This window comes from Glycine soja, chromosome 11 (assembly GCF_004193775.1).
Source record: "Glycine soja cultivar W05 chromosome 11, ASM419377v2, whole genome shotgun sequence".
In the NCBI taxonomy this organism is placed as follows: Eukaryota; Viridiplantae; Streptophyta; class Magnoliopsida; order Fabales; family Fabaceae; genus Glycine; species Glycine soja.
Window position 1 is genome coordinate 51,082,076 of NC_041012.1, and position 16,079 is coordinate 51,098,154.

Consider the following 16,079-nt stretch of genomic DNA (forward strand, 5'->3'; position numbering starts at 1 on the left):
TGAAATTTTATTTGAAATTGACTTTCTAACGAAATAAAAATATTGTAGTTATCAAGTAATTAAATAAATAATTGTATAGCATTATTAGGTGATGAATGTTTTTCTCCCACACAGAGAGAGAAAGGGTATCTGTTAAAGAGCTAAGAAAAGAATATGTCAAATTTTAAGATATCCTAAAAATGAACTTTTTAAGATATAGAAAGAAATACATGCTAGTAAATAAGGGTGATTATAGATTGGGTTGATCCGATCAACTTAACAAAATTGATTATAGATTGGATTAATAATAATGTACTAGTTTGATTAAGCTTATTTTTTGTTCTTTTAAATTACATCTTGGCAATTAAATTGTTTTGTTTTTCCAAACATTTCGTAGAAAATTTTATATTGATTGGCATGCAAATGTTCAATCAGTTTGTACAAATAAATTATAAATAAATAAGTAAAATGGATGTCATTTTCTTTTTTCCATTTGCAATGGTAATGAAAATGACTTTCTGAAAACATATTAACAAGTCAAATAAATGATGATTATGAATGTGATACTAATCATGGGGTCTGCAAACATGAGCGAAAATTAATTAGATGCAATATGAAGTTCATTGACATGGTAACTTTTTTATGAAAATGACATTTCTACAATAAATATAAAATTTCGTACTTGATTTATGGGGTTTTGCCAATTGGCAGGGCAGAGGCAACGCATACCAAGATACTGCATCATGCCATGGTTTTCAAGCAAATACTGTTTGCATTTGTCATTAAACAAACTCGTTCATTCAATATAGCATTTTTTATTATTATCTTTTAGCAGTATTATTCATTTTAAATGACTTTTTATTTTTTTATGGATGCAAGTATAAGGAAAAAGAAGAGATAAGAGAATGGAAAAGGGAGCAATACATTGTGAGAGATCAAAATCCTACACTTACAATTTATGTCCTGTTTAACTAACTGAATTTATTCTAGCGGATAGTTTGAATGATTTTTTAAGAGAAATCAAAGGTGACTTGATTAGTAGAAGTGGATAATATATTTTCTAAAGCAGAGTTCAATTTTTCAGCACTATGTGTAAAGATTTTTTATAGCATACTTTTAAGTTTTAAGCATTCTTGTTAAATTCTTCTAAAGTATTACTATTTACTTCTCTAATTAGATTATTTTGATGGAACATTGCTCCGGGAAATTCTTGTTTTCAATAGGAAGCAAGTTGTGGAGTTTATAGATCATCAAGAACTATCAGTACATAAATGGATGAAATGGAGCATAAAAGTTTTTAAGAAGCAACGAACAAGAGAAAAACAGAATTTGATAATCTGCACAAGTAAGAAATAAAAGGTTGCACGCGTCAATCATCAAAACTTAACTGATTGAACTGAAATATAGTTGAAAGCCCGAACATAGTTCTTGAATCATGAGAAGAGGATAGGAGAAATATTATTTTTTGGTTCCTTATACTTAAAACCTTTACGTGAAATAATTAACTGTGTCAACTACAATAAAATGCGATCAGTCCAATAGTAACATTAACTATATTACAAATCACTGAAAATAGTAATGACTAGTTTTGCACACTGAAAACATCAGAGTTACAAGCAAGCAAAATCTATTCACAATAGATGAGCATAGTTGCAGTCACATGAAATTTTATAATTCATATGGACAAACACAATACATTATCTGAGACATTGTGATCGAGGAGCAATTTGCACAATTGTTTCTTCCCTGGCTTGAAATATCTGATCAAGGCAACTCTGATAGAGGAGCATGTTTACAATATGCTGTCTACTCTAGCTGGCAACCTCTTGAAGTAGTTGAATGGGACTGAAGGATGTTTCTGGCGGAATCTGGGGTGCCTTAGCAAATAGAAGCCAATTAGAAGGAACACAACTTGGAAGGGAGTGACATAGAGAACTACTGCAGCAATGAAACAGAATGTCACAAAAAGAGTGGTAGCCCTTGTGTCTCTCCAACTAAGCAGATTATGGAACCTTTCTCCTTGAGTGGCCAAGTCACCTACAACAGTTTGGACCTTCCCGGCAATGCTTCTTAAGCGATCATACCTCATCCTAACCATATCCGATGATCGTGAAGTTGGGAATGTATCAAACTCTTCATCTAGTTCATCAGGATGAGCAGCATCAGCATGTGATAGTCTTGTGTCCATATGAGGAGGGTGTCTTGGCCTCCATCGGAAATTCCAAATTCCAACCAAAAAAAGGTAAAGGAAAATTGTTGGAAGTATTAGCTCTGGATAAAGAACCAGTATTATGAAAAGGATATGAATGAGTATGGATGTGAGAGGGTTTTTCCAATTGCATATCTGATCAAACCACCTTCCAAAGGCTAACAACCCTCCTAGAACTTTGGTTATTCTGAAGAAATTAGCTTTGCTCCTTCTCATACTCCACATGTGTGAATCTACATCTAGCATGTATTCCACCACCTCTTTCCTCAGTGGTGGCTCAGCCCTGCTCAACCTCATTGACACAATCTTGATAGCTTGATGCCTAAGAGTGTCTAGCTGAATCACAGATAGAGGATGGATGTAATGCAACTTTGGCAACAATGGCTGTGAATACATACACAGCATGTTTATCAAAGATAAGCTTGTGAATCTTACAGCCAATTGCACTTCTCCCATTTTCTTCACACCTGAATTGTGCAGTACCAAAAGAGGATAAGAGTGTGTGTACACCCTATCAGCTTCAAGAGTGGATAGCCTAATTCTCACCTTCCCTATTCTTGAATCCTTTGATCCACCTGATTTGTCTCCCCCATGTAAGTGACCATTATCAAAAACCCCAACTGTGATAACAGTACATGGATCAAAAACCTCCCAAATGTATTGCTCATTCCACCTTGGAGCAAGACTATCCACAATTGTCCTAGTACGGATCCACTTCTGCCCATATTTTGCTACACAATAAGCATCTGTGGTTCCTCTACCATCTCTTGTCTTCATTGGCATCAACCCTTGTGCACTTATAATCCCAACTTCCAGAATTCCAATGCTAGCCTTCCACAGCTGCTTTGCAGTTGGCCTAAGATCACTACTATAGTGTGTTGATTCATCCAACACATGGTAGCCACCTTCCAAGCAAACCCTCAGATGTATCCTACTTGAGAACTTGATCTCCTTCTTCTTTTGTTCCCCTTCAACAACCACATGCTTTTCCAGATTAAACCACTTTGTGTTCACAGGCTTGTGGTCCAACCTCCTTTGCACATTGTGTAAAGGAATCACACACCTTCCCAGGATCTCATCCTTGCTTGGTCCAACCCTGTCCTCTGCAGTCAGAACCAAGGGCTCCTCAAATGGCTCAGCAGCAACAAACATCAAGTCCTCATTCCACATTGGATTTATGGTTTTACTTTGAGATACTCTAGTTCTTAAAAACTGAACCCCCAGATTAGCCTTCACAAAGACTTCAGGATACCGGGTTTTGTCACTTGGTACCAAGTCTTGAGCCTCAATAACATTGACCCTGACATACCAAAGCTTAGGTGAAAGGTAAACCTTTGATCTTATGTTTGCAACAGCTTCAGGACCAACAGTTGCTGCATCAGAATGCCATGCATCAGGAAATGCCTCATCTGCTTGAGTTCCCATCCAAACCGCCAACATTAACTCTCCTTTGGCTTTGCCACCCCTCCTATCTTCTAGCCTGTACCACTGTGGAGCCAAAGGGCTATCTGGAGGCACACGTTTTGGGATTTCATTAATATCAAACATCACTCTCCCTACGAAGTCATCCACAACAACATCCTTGTCTTTGATCACCACCTCCAGAACAGAAGCTTGAATCCTTTCTTTGGAGAAGGCAAAAACCTGATTCCACTGAGGATTGGAATTTTTCTCAAAGTGCTTGGTAAGGCCCTTGTAGTTTCCAAGCTTCACTTCAACATAGGGATCCACACCACCAGTAACATCTTTCCCTGGCAAATCCTTGGCTTTCACCACTCTAACATAGAGGTACTGCATTTGTTCAACCAGGTCATAGGTACAGGAAAGCTTGTCCCTCATTACAGCACCCGCACCTATGTTGGGTGAAGTCTCCTTGAGAGCAAAGTCTAGTGCCTCTGCTGGTTTATGCATTTTCCTCTCTTAGACACTATACTCACCAATTAACCTGCACCAATGTAAGGAAAACACTTCAAATGAAGAAAGCAAACATAAATATATACAAGAGTGAACTATAAAAGGAAATGTACAATTATTTACCTGCTGCGTTTAAAGAAGCATTTGATTCAGAACATGCGTGTTACTATTGTATACAGATTCTAAATTTGCTCAAGATAAACATTCCATCCAAGGAAATGGCAAAAGTTGAGCGTGTTGCACTTTTTTGGTTTTTTATGGATTATTTTTCATGGAGGTTGTATGAATCAGTAGTGTTTCTTCAACTACCACAACCACTCAAACCAAATACTATTTTAGAAGGGATTGGTAAATATTTGGTGTTCTTTGAAGTTCACGCACACGCAACATATATAGAAGATATACATACAGCACTGTATATACCTCAAACGTCACAGCATCTTGGTGCACCTATATATCTTCCTAGTTTCTTCTTAAAGGAGGAGAGTGACATTGCAGTATGCAGCAGAAGATGCATTAAAGACCAAAAACAAAAGGAACTATACATCTTTGAAATCTACATGAAACGAAAAAAGAAAAACGGGTGATCGGTGGAAACTGATTCTCTATAATGTTCACACATAAAAGTTCCTATATATCAGCAATAGCAACTACCCACTGCAACCCTCTGTCTCCTCCTTTTGTCTAGGAGATATTATATTTATATGATTTTTTTATAATAGAGATGAAACAATTAATATGGTAAAAATAGGGGGGGGGAACATGAAAGTTAACATCTATAATATAACTTGTTGGGACATCCAACCAGGCAATGATACCAATATATCATGAACAAGTAAATTTGATAATATATTTTAATCCAAAATTTTAAGACTTAAATTTATGAGTTTTATCCTTATTTGGTGTTCAAATCTTATCATTTATACCCGGTATAAGATTTTATCTCAAACGAAAATTATTTTCAAGTATTTCATTATGGCCCTGAGAGCTTATCGATGAATGCTTGGGCCTTACCTAGTCAATGATGTCAAAATGTTCTAGTACTTTGTACAATGTCTGTGAGACTCTTAATCTAGCCTCCATGTATGGATTCTCATGAAGACTTTTGATTCAAGAAATTCTGATGTCTATAGATTATTTGTTGTTATCTTAGTCATTTGAGTCGATTATCAAGTAAAATCATAAATTCTAATATCAATCCCGGAAAAATCCAGGGAATAAATATAAGGAGATTTATACAACTTTTTTCATAAATAGGTTCAATGAATATAGCTTCTTTTTAAATAATGCTGGGTGCTTATTCCTAATAGACTAACACCTTGTACCAAAGTAAATATGATCTTCAATTTAGGTTAAGATGGTAGAATTAAACCTGAGGCATGTTTCAGGATTTTGATTAGTCCTGTCTCTTTTATTTTATGGTTAGGGGAATGTGTTTATGTGATTTGATAACGGATGTGCTTTAACATAAACAATGGAAGAGTAAATTAAAAAATGGAAGTTGACATTTGATAATTTAATTGGTTGAATTAAATTTTTTTAATGAAATTAAAAATATATTTAGTAAAATTAGTTATTACATTAATCAATAAGCATAAAAAATCTAATTAGAAAAACCACCTTAATTAATTTAAATAAAAATATATTTTTTATTTTTGTACTTTTAGTCAAATTTGGTTTTAACTCCAATAATTTTAAATGGATAAACTTTAACTTTAGAAAATATATGAATTTAGTTCCTAGTCTAATTTTGTGCTCGTGATAAAAAAAACTTGCCACTAAAAAGATTAAATTCACCTATTTTAAAAATTAAAGAAATAAATTTATTAATTTAAAATACAAAAATTAAAATCAAGTTTGACAATATATATATAAAGATTAAAAGTGCTTTTTTTCTTAATTTAATTTAGCTGGTCAAATTCATGGAAATCAACTGAACAAATGAATGCTCCTGCATAAAAGTAAGGTGGTGTTGGATTAAGGTTGAAAGCCGATATCCTAAGTCCAAACACACAAATACCATGAAAAAATAATCAAAGCAACTTTTCCAAGAAAATCCTATAAAATTTAACAAATGGTGATGCGGGGACATTTGCATTGGTACTGCAGTAGTTCTGTTGGTGGGGTCGTTGTCCTACGATTCCTACGGTTCTTACCCCTATAAGACTAACTTAACTTACACTGTTAAGTGTGGTCCAGCTGGTAAATTTTGGAATGCTTCCTTTTCTTATCCGCCAATAATAGTAAAGCTGCAAAGGTAAAATTTTACTTTAAAGACAAATATTTAACTTTAATTTAAAAAATAATATTAAAAACACTTATAATATTAATTATTTTATTCATCCATTATAATTGTCATTCTAGATACTTTATGTCAGATGAAGAAAAATTAATAAATAAATAAATAAAAGTAAATAATAATTTTACAAAGTTAACTTAATGATTTTTTTTAGTTGGTATCATTAAAAATTAAAATGGTAATTGTTTTAAAATATTTTTTTTTTCTTATGACATTATTGGATGGAGGGAATTTTTTTTTAAAACTTCGCATATTCTTAATTGGAATCCTACGACGGGATCCAAATGAAAGGAGATTGTTTGTAAATTCACATTTTATCAAAACTAAATTTATAAATTACGTTGATAATTTTTACTACTATTTTACAAACTATACTTAATTAACGGCATTGTGTCTTTTTTTAGTACAGAAAACGGCATTGTGTCTGTTGGAAGGAAACGGACAACGCAGAAGGAACCCTTCTACACTGCTACGTTTGGATGAGAAGTAAAATGGAAAAAAGAATAAAACAAGAGATGTAGAATTAAAAGAAAAAAATAAAAATATTATTTGGATTGATAAAAATATAAAAGTAAAAATTTCTTATCATTTATTTAAATATAAATAAATAAATTTTATAGAAATTCTTTATATTAATTAAAAGATAAATTTATCATAAGTTTTAAATTTTTTACTATATCATTATTAACATGAAATTATTTATTTTTTGTTATAAGAAAAATATTTAATTTTTAGATAAACTAAACAAAGAAAAAGATTATCCTCGTCATTTTCCCTCTATCCAGGGATTTTCTTTTTTGAAATCCCTACAAATTTTTCTTCTTATTTTTCATCTCAACAAAATAAAAAAAAATTAATATTTTTATCATGTTTTGTTCTCTTCTATTTTCTTTTTCCCTATATTTCCATGAAAAAAGGGTATACGCTTTGTAAAATTAATTTTAATTAAAAAATTGAAGGAAGATAATTTATGATTGGATGTTTTTTATTACAAGAGTAAGTTAATAGTAAAATTTGATGTATAATTTTTTTTGTGACATAAAAATTACTTAAAGTTGCCTTAATTAAAATTAACTTTAAACTTAAAATCAATTTCTTTACGACAAAGTAAATGGGTAAAAATTTACCAAAAAACACGTAATGTTATTACGATTTAGAAATAATGTGAGAGGTGAAATCAAACCACCTGTTTCTTGACTGAAACACGTCTGACTTGTGAGTTTGATTTTGTAGTCACTGATTTCTTATCTTTCTGCCTTTGGTGAACCAAACAAGGACTAGTGTCTTCTAGAATTATGAAACAAAAAATTGAAGGAAATGTGAAAATGACGATCGATTGCGTCTTTATAATATTAGAAATTATGTTTTAAACAAAATCTTATTTTATGTAGCTTTTGTTCAAATAATAATTGTGAAAAATTATGGCAAAAAAAATTAAGCTCGCAATTCATTATTTGTACTCATTGAATTGCACTTATATTTTTAAGGGTTGTTTGTGTTATTCTTTCTTCATGTGTAATTATGATTTTAGTGAGACCGAGACAAGTCAATGTCTAATAATGCATGAATCTTCTCTCTGAAAAAAGAACAAAGGATAGAATGCGTGTTTTGAAAAGACAAAAGACAGACACCTAAATCATTGTTCCCACGACAGATTTGCAAAGTGGGAGGGAACTGCTTCAGTTAATCAGTTTTTTCTCCTTTTTTTCTTTTCAGAAGTCATTATCTTTGGACCATACTTTTTTCCCCGTGTTTCCTACAACCCAAACAAAATTTAAGAGTCGAACACAACTTTTTTTGCTTATCAGATAATTTTCACCCATATAAAACACAACGTAATTTTATCATTTATATTTTAGATCATGTTACCTAGTGTTAATATTTTTTATTTAAATTAATTAATGATTTAAATATATTTATCATATCTAAAAAAATAGATTATTTTCAATTTATTATTTAAAATTTACTTTTGATCACCTAAATATCTCACATTTTTTTATGTTTTAATATAATCCTTGTCATTAGTCTTATTCTATTAAGTGATTATGTGATAGATGGATTATCACGTCATCAAATATAATTACTTACACATAAATAATACATAATTTTTTATTATTTAAATTATTTTAAAAAAAAATCAATTCTCCTCCTCTTCCTTCTCCTTTTCCTTCTTCAAATGTGCATTACCAACAGCCAAGTAAAGGTGAGTGTGAGTCATTGAGTCCAACAATAACCAAAAACGCGTGACTCAGCCCACTCTCGCTTTGCTTGGCCTAACCACTAACCAAACCAATCCTCTCTCAATGGCTTCCGGATGGAATTGCTTGAGAATAGTTTAGAGAGAATTTTCTGAATGAAATGTTTGCTTATTCGGTTGAATACAGGACATTCTTTATGCAGAACGAAATTTAAATGGGTACTATTTCCTAGACTAATTAAGAGTAAATGGGAGCAACTTCCTAAATACGGAGTAATACCTTATGACAACTAAATGCATTTAGCTTATGATCATGAACCGTATGACATTCTAGTTTCTAACATATACTAAATTTAAATAATTCATACATTATATAATTGTCAATTAAGTTAAGCTTGTAACATCTCATTTTTCATGAATTAAATTAAAAAGGTTTTTTTATTTAAAATAAATAGAAGTTTAAAAAAAAGATGAGATTTTTATAATTAAATAAATAAAGAGAAATAACTTTATTAAAATAATGATTTGAAAGAAAAAAAAGATATTTGATTTATTTATTTGATAGGAAATAAAATAAAGCATTTGTTTATAAAATAATAAACAAAGAAAAATAGAGTAAATAATAAGCTTTGAGTACCCTAATTATAAATAGAGGTATATCTTAGGTCAGTTTTCTCCTCTTCCTCTCAATTTTGTTTTCTCTTCTCCTCTCAAAATCTTCTCTTTTTCTTGCAAATCATCAAATCTGTCTCAGAAAAACAACGTTCTCAGACTCATTCACCATTGGATCATAGTGAAATTTGAGCATCAGGTTTGGAACTCATTTCCAAACATTCTCACTATTGGGAATTACGAAAACAGGTCAGAGCTGAGAGCTACCCTTTGCATCGTAGGTTTTTTTTTTCCCGCAGAAACTCAAAACTATCTTAGTAAAACTACGATCCCAGACTCGTTAACTGTTAGATTGTCGTAAAATTTTTATATGTGGTTCGCAATTCATTTATGCACATCTTCATCGTTGATTTGCAAAATAACATTTGTGGAGGGAGAAATACTTATCGCACATAGACAGTGGAATAAAGACTTCAATCTCTTCTCCTTCTCTCTAACGTTTGGGAACCCTATTAGAGCAGTCATAGGAAAAACTTGAGAAATCTCAGGAAACTGTTAGAAATGCCGCTATTGTTGTCACAATATACACGTGAGCCCGCTTAGAGGTAAATGATGAGTTTATCATAATTGTGGTTATAATGAACATGTGTAAGGTTCTTAAAGGATCAAATTTGGGTTTATTTTGGGATGTTTATTGTATTGAATGATTATGTGAAATTGTTTGAGGGATTTTACTCCCCGTGGATTGAGAAATAATTTTGTATAATTTGTTTGTGTTTTGAATAAGATTAGCATAATAAATAGTTATATTGAGATTATAACATTATGATTGAGATTATATATAAGTGATAAATTGAATATATGATAAATTTTAGAATAATATATTACTTTGAAATTATAATATTGTTATGGAGATTGAGTATAAGTGCAAAATTGAATGTGTTAAATTGCGAGATACACATAAGCATAAAATGGTTGATTGTGATATAATGAGATGTGAAGTTGTGAACATGAGTTTTAATTGTGAATAAGTGTGTGATTTACACTTGATGTGACATTAATTGTGTTGTGAGCTATAAATTATACAATAACCCGACCAATATTTATCTTGAAAAAAAAATGTTGATGCGTGTTAAAGGAAAAATATAGGTTTCCTAGTTAGAAACCAGTGTTAAATTGTAGCACAATGTGTTAAACGTGTTTTAAACACGAGTGTGAGGTCGTGAATATTGTATAATTCATGAACAGTATCAGCTTATAATACTATCGTTGAAATCGAGTATAAGTATAAAGTGGAACATATGTTAATTTGTGAGATACATGTAAACCAGCGATAATGGATTGTGACATTATGAGATGTTAAATTGTGAGCATGAAATGTTAACAAAACATTTTTTGTAAACTTTGACTGTCTTGTTTTGAGCCGAATATGTTTTTAATAAGTCTTATTTAGTAATAATGAAGTGAATGTGAACCTTTTACCCACGTGAATTTGTTGATCAATATTTTTATATGTTTTATTTATTTATATGTATGTTGGGGCATGGGTGTCACAAAGCTTCTCTTCTAACAATAGAGGGTAAAAAGACAATCCAAAATCCAGTCCACGAAGTGCACCAAAATTAAAGAAATTCGTAAGTGCCCGAGAGCATATGTACAAAACGAAATATGAGAGCACCAAGTTTCTCACAGTATTAATATATGCATGATATATTATGCAAATCCTACAACTTCATCCAATGACATTGATCAGAGCAATTATTTAAACACCACCTTATTCATCTAATACTTAACTGCCTTGCTTACCTCAATGTTCAAGAACAATACAGAGTAAATATCCGCAGACATTGAACTAGGTGACCAATTCCATTATTGCCTCAAAACTTTTTCAGACGAACTAACTCACCTTGCCTAGCTCCAGATTCAAGCATTGCCTCTAACACAGCAACATCTCTTGCACCTTCGACATAAGAGAGGCGAGGCTCAGTCACAAACTGATTCCGCTTCTGCTAGAAGGAAATAAATTAGACTAGAGAATAGCACCCTGTTCAGGTTGATTTGAATCTATAGTTCCGGGTATGTTTGGACATATAATTGAGGGTAAGGTAACATGATAAATCAACGAGAGGAATTTGTTATAGAATTCAAATATGAGAAGGAGGAACCATTTTGTACTCAATTACCTTGAGGGTGATTTCAGATACATCATTAATAAAAGCTTTTAATTCTTCAGTTACTCCACTGAATGGGAAAAAAGAGCTTTTGTTTTGTCCATCGGTACCATAAAATGAAACCTATATAGCATCATAAGACAACAAAAAATGCTGGCATTTTAGGTAAGACAGTGAAGATAACTTACAGTGCTTTGGTTAAAATAGGTTGCAACTTCAGTGATTTTAAAGTAAAGCTCGGATCCTACCTAAGATATTGATTATTCATGAAAACCATTAACTGAAATTAAAGTACATACCAGGTAACCATGTTGTCCTTGGAATCCACGCTCAACTTGCAGGGTTCCATTCAAGCCAACAACTCGCCACAAGGTCTATATAAGGTATTAAATATCATGACATAAGTAAAAGACTTGCAAGAATAAATAATAAGCATATCTACATCCTAGCATGCGTTGCACATGTGTGTATTTTGTAAGATGAATGATCATTGATACATGCCTTGGGGGATCTGGAGGAGACAACCATTACAAACACTCCTGAACATCCATTCTCCAAATGACTAAGGCAAAACATTCCAAACTTAATCTTAGATTTCCAGTCATGTATTGTAAAGCTAACAACATGAAATAGAGCCTTACAAGACAGATGATATATTATCTGGGGGAGGTAAGGTCAAATCCACATGAGATGTCATAGCTGAAACTGAAACAATCTCACACCCAACAAGCTGCCAAAAATAAAAAGTTTAAGACCGTCATTGTATAGAAGTCAAGCCTCTAAGCCCCTTTTCTAGGATTTATAATAGAGAAGTAAGTTGAAAGGAAACTACTTCAACTTTTAGAACCAAATTTCCCATTTCACGCTCATTTCAGCACTAAAATAAAAGCAGTTATCTTTCATAATTTATGCACTCAATAGTTTTGAGTGTGAAACTATAAGCATGTCAAAATACAGTCTTTCATAAAAAAAATTAAATCATACAATCAATAACTTTTCATTACTCAACTGTATTTTGGTAGCAAAGCATTAAACCTTAATAATAGAGTTTATGGTAAGACAGTTCATAATTTAAGATTCTGATGCCAAATAGTATCAGTTTGATAAGACCAATAATCAGAGGAGTTTATCTGCACAATAAATTGCATTGGAAATACCAGAAGGATATGAGATAATTAACAAAATAGTCTGTGAATTATACAATAAAATCTTTAAGATTACCATTCTTAACCCTGCAATGAAATGCACACCCATATCAAGAATGAAACCTCCCTGCCAGAAAGAAGAAAAAGATAACTTCACATAAGGAACCAAAAAAAATGATGATTAGGACAATAAAACATGCGTAAACTGTTAAGCTAATAATAACATGATAAGTTATTGAAATTTTTCCAGAATTTGCAACAGTTTAGCTATCAAGTATAACCTCAGAAAAGCAAAATGAACCTTATTAAAAATGGATTAGAATGTCTTAGTACTCCATTGGTTATGTCATAAAGAATTCAAACTTGAAATTGGGAGAGAGGGAAAAAACTAAAACCTCATTCTTATTCATTACTATCATAAAGTTTGTAATATTAAGATATCATATATTCTTCAATTATTATATTAAATAGTAGAGTTCTTTTAATTTTTAGGCCAGAATGGCAGAGTTCATTGAAGCAATCACTCTGTTAAATTTAAATAGACAAAGAATGTGCAACTTAATCACAAAGCACATACAGTGAAATTGCGCCTCCAAGAGCTTGAAAAATAGGGGTTTGAACTGTTCATTGATCCTTCAATAATGACTTGGACACTCATCATTTTCCCAATGCCAGCAATTAGTTTCTTGCACTGCCAAAAAAATTATGTAACTGCAAAGTTGGATTCATAGGTCAAGATCTCAAACAAACAAATACCTCTACTAAGCCAGGCTCAAATCGATAATTTTCAGCCACAGACCAAATTAATTGACCGGGAGCATCAGAAGAAATAGATTTGTAGCTAGACAATGCAGCTTCCAATTCACTTGTACCTGCATTGTTATATTGATATATAATTATGCTAAGAGTTTAAAGTTTAAGGAAAGAATATTAGAATATTGTTTATACAAGGCATGACAACAATATGATCAACAATAAGACCAGCATGATAACATAACTGGCAATTATAAAGGAATAGAATATATAATTATACATGGAACACCTAATATAGAAGTCATCAACATGACAGAGGGAATGGTGTTTTTCCAAGTCATTATCAAACGTATCATTGGGTCCTAACAGACTTCCATTACAAAAGTGAGATGGGAATCATCAGATGGTCTATAATGCCCCCTGGTGAAATTTTGTACTCTAGCTTGTGTGCAACTTGGTATTTGACTCGTGATTACAAATAGATGTGATTATTATCACATTAAGTAAGCAGCCATATCACTCTCGTGATTTCTTGTTCTTTTCTAATTTTTCTTTTTTACCTTACTCTTCTCTATGAAACCCGAACCAAACTGCTGCAAGATTTGAATGTACTAGATGAGACAATTCTTCACATTCTTAGTCAATATTCCCTCATCAGTAAATGAGTAGCGTCTTGACTTACATTTTGAATAGAACCAATCGAATTCCAAAAGGTAAATGGAACAATTGGCATTAGAAAGTGTGGAGGTCCTCAGGAGTTCCTAAATGCAGCAAAGTTTCAGTTTGATTTCACTATTATTGCACTAAAGATTTTTAATATCCACATGTCTTGCCTCAAGATTCTTCTTATTGCCTTAATACAACCTTAGAAAATAACAAGAAAAAGCATCCTAAACAACATGTCATCATATGAAGATGAATAAACTGAGGTCTAGTTTTCATAGAACATGTGAGACAATACCCTTATGACTTGTCGATAATTTTTTCTCATAGGGAACAAAATTGAGTTGCATACACACTGACGAAAAGAAATAAAAAAAAGGTCGACCTAAAATGTTGATCCACATAGAGATAGAAGTATATAATTGGTATAAGAAAACAGTACTCACAGGATGCTGCAGGTTTTTCTTTATATCCACCAAATTAGGCACCCAACGCAAACAATATATCCAAACCAAAACAAACAGAAAACAGAGTTAATGGCATGAAAATTAAATGGTTATGATTTATAAAATATCAGTTTACTAGAATGATGTGAAGTAGGCAGGCAAAAAAAAAAAAAAAATACCTTGAAGGACATGTTTACCAGCCTTTAGCAACCTGAGTGAGATGTCAACCTGCAGCAATTGATTGATTGTAAATAGTGAAGAATTGAATGTGTCTCTTAGATTTGGAAGAGAGAACTAAGAGACCTGATTTTGTCCAGCCAAGACCACGGCAACAGCATCGATTGATCCATCGTGAATGATGTCATCAAAACCGTTATCTCCCCACTTAGTCTCTACTTGGGGAAAATGCTTACGAGCTATGTCTACGGCAGCTGTAGCTGATTCCTGAGTGCGGCTCCAAATGGATTTCAGAATGAAAAGATGAGAGATCTCGGAGAGTCTCGGAAGGTACTGAGTCTTCACAAAGATACCAGCTCCCAGAATGGCGATCTGCGGAAGCTGCTTCGTCGCCATAACTACAACACAATGCAAATGTTACCACGTAATGTCATGTAGCTATCTACCAATTCGGATTCATGTGATACACGGTTTCAGATTTCAAATCGAACCTTGCTTCTTCCTGCTTCTCAATATTTCTCCTTAGCTTTATTTAATTTTCTAGCAAGTGCATATCACCTGTTCTGTTGTTTGGATTTTGTAATGCCCTATTGTCACTTGGAGTGAACTCCGGCCCAACTTTACCATAACCATTACAATTAAACCTTTCTAAAAGATTTTTATTTTTATGATACCAAAGAGGAACCAAGTTCATTATAATAAGTTAATAACAAGTTAAAAACAAAGACAAAATAAAAGATAAACAATTAATTAAAATAAAGTTACAATAAATATAATATGAATTAGGAAAGATGGTAGAACCTCCTGGTTAGATTATATTATATTTTTTTATCATAAATAAAATATAATTAAAGAAAATACAATTATTATGCAAAAGCAAAGATCGATTTAGATGGATAGATGACACTTTTCAAATAGACACGGTAAGTTATTTCATTTAAGAAAAATATAGAATATGATTATCCTAGGCTTTTTTTATATATATAAAAAGAAAAAACCTTATAGGTTTTCTAGATATTAAGTCGACGGAAGATCACTAACAGCCCACACTCTTTGGGTTTTAAAATATCTTATTTTCCTCCAAGCATTAGCCTAACCATAAAGGACTTTTATATTTTTAAACATATATCAAGGGTACACCTTTCAAGGCTTACAAATCCCAAGTTTTCTTTTAAAAAAAATACATACATATATATATATATATAACAAATGTCTGGGATCTAAATCATATTAGCATTCTCTAAATAAAAATAACTAAGGCCCCTTGAGGGTGCCTTCGAAAAACTTAGTCGGCCATAGTAGATATCATACTTACAAATAGGAGGAAGAACAAGGAGGAAGAGGGGAGATTCAGAGAATACTGAATATTATTGCTGGTATCAAACCATTACAAACTACTACTTCTTTTTGTCTCACTATCTTTCTGATGTGTGTATGTGTGTTACAACCAAGCTCGGAGGCTCTTTATATAGAAAAAAATGAAGGAACAAAACAAAAAATCCCTTCAGTCAAGA

General features: G+C 32.2%; 2 protein-coding genes across 4 annotated transcripts; both read right to left on the reverse strand.

Moving 5' to 3' along the window:
• Nucleotides 1-1,511: 1,511 nt before the first annotated feature.
• Nucleotides 1,512-4,745, reverse strand: LOC114375104 (FT-interacting protein 3-like). Of its 2 annotated transcripts, none has more exons than XM_028332852.1 (2): nt 4,526-4,745; nt 1,512-4,133 (listed from the first exon to the last, which is right to left on the reverse strand). In XM_028332852.1, the coding sequence occupies exon 2, from the start codon at nt 4,097-4,099 to the stop codon at nt 1,772-1,774; it is 2,328 nt and encodes a 775-aa protein (XP_028188653.1). In that variant the 5' UTR covers nt 4,100-4,133; nt 4,526-4,745; the 3' UTR covers nt 1,512-1,771. The 2 variants fall into 2 exon arrangements, with proteins under 2 accessions (XP_028188653.1, XP_028188652.1); XM_028332851.1 differs by having other exon boundaries at nt 4,226-4,745.
• Nucleotides 4,746-10,808: 6,063 nt separating this feature from the next.
• LOC114372885 (glucose--fructose oxidoreductase) lies at nt 10,809-15,204 on the reverse strand. 2 transcript variants are annotated; one of them, XM_028330444.1, is made up of 12 exons: nt 15,057-15,204; nt 14,692-14,963; nt 14,568-14,616; nt 14,389-14,406; nt 13,283-13,398; nt 13,104-13,217; nt 12,603-12,653; nt 12,023-12,111; nt 11,883-11,943; nt 11,681-11,755; nt 11,394-11,504; nt 10,809-11,216 (listed from the first exon to the last, which is right to left on the reverse strand). In XM_028330444.1, the coding sequence occupies exons 2-12, from the start codon at nt 14,959-14,961 to the stop codon at nt 11,088-11,090; spliced, it is 1,083 nt and encodes a 360-aa protein (XP_028186245.1). In that variant the 5' UTR covers nt 14,962-14,963; nt 15,057-15,204; the 3' UTR covers nt 10,809-11,087. The 2 variants fall into 2 exon arrangements, with proteins under 2 accessions (XP_028186245.1, XP_028186246.1); XM_028330445.1 differs by lacking the exon at nt 15,057-15,204 and having other exon boundaries at nt 14,692-15,050.
• Nucleotides 15,205-16,079: the final 875 nt, after the last annotated feature.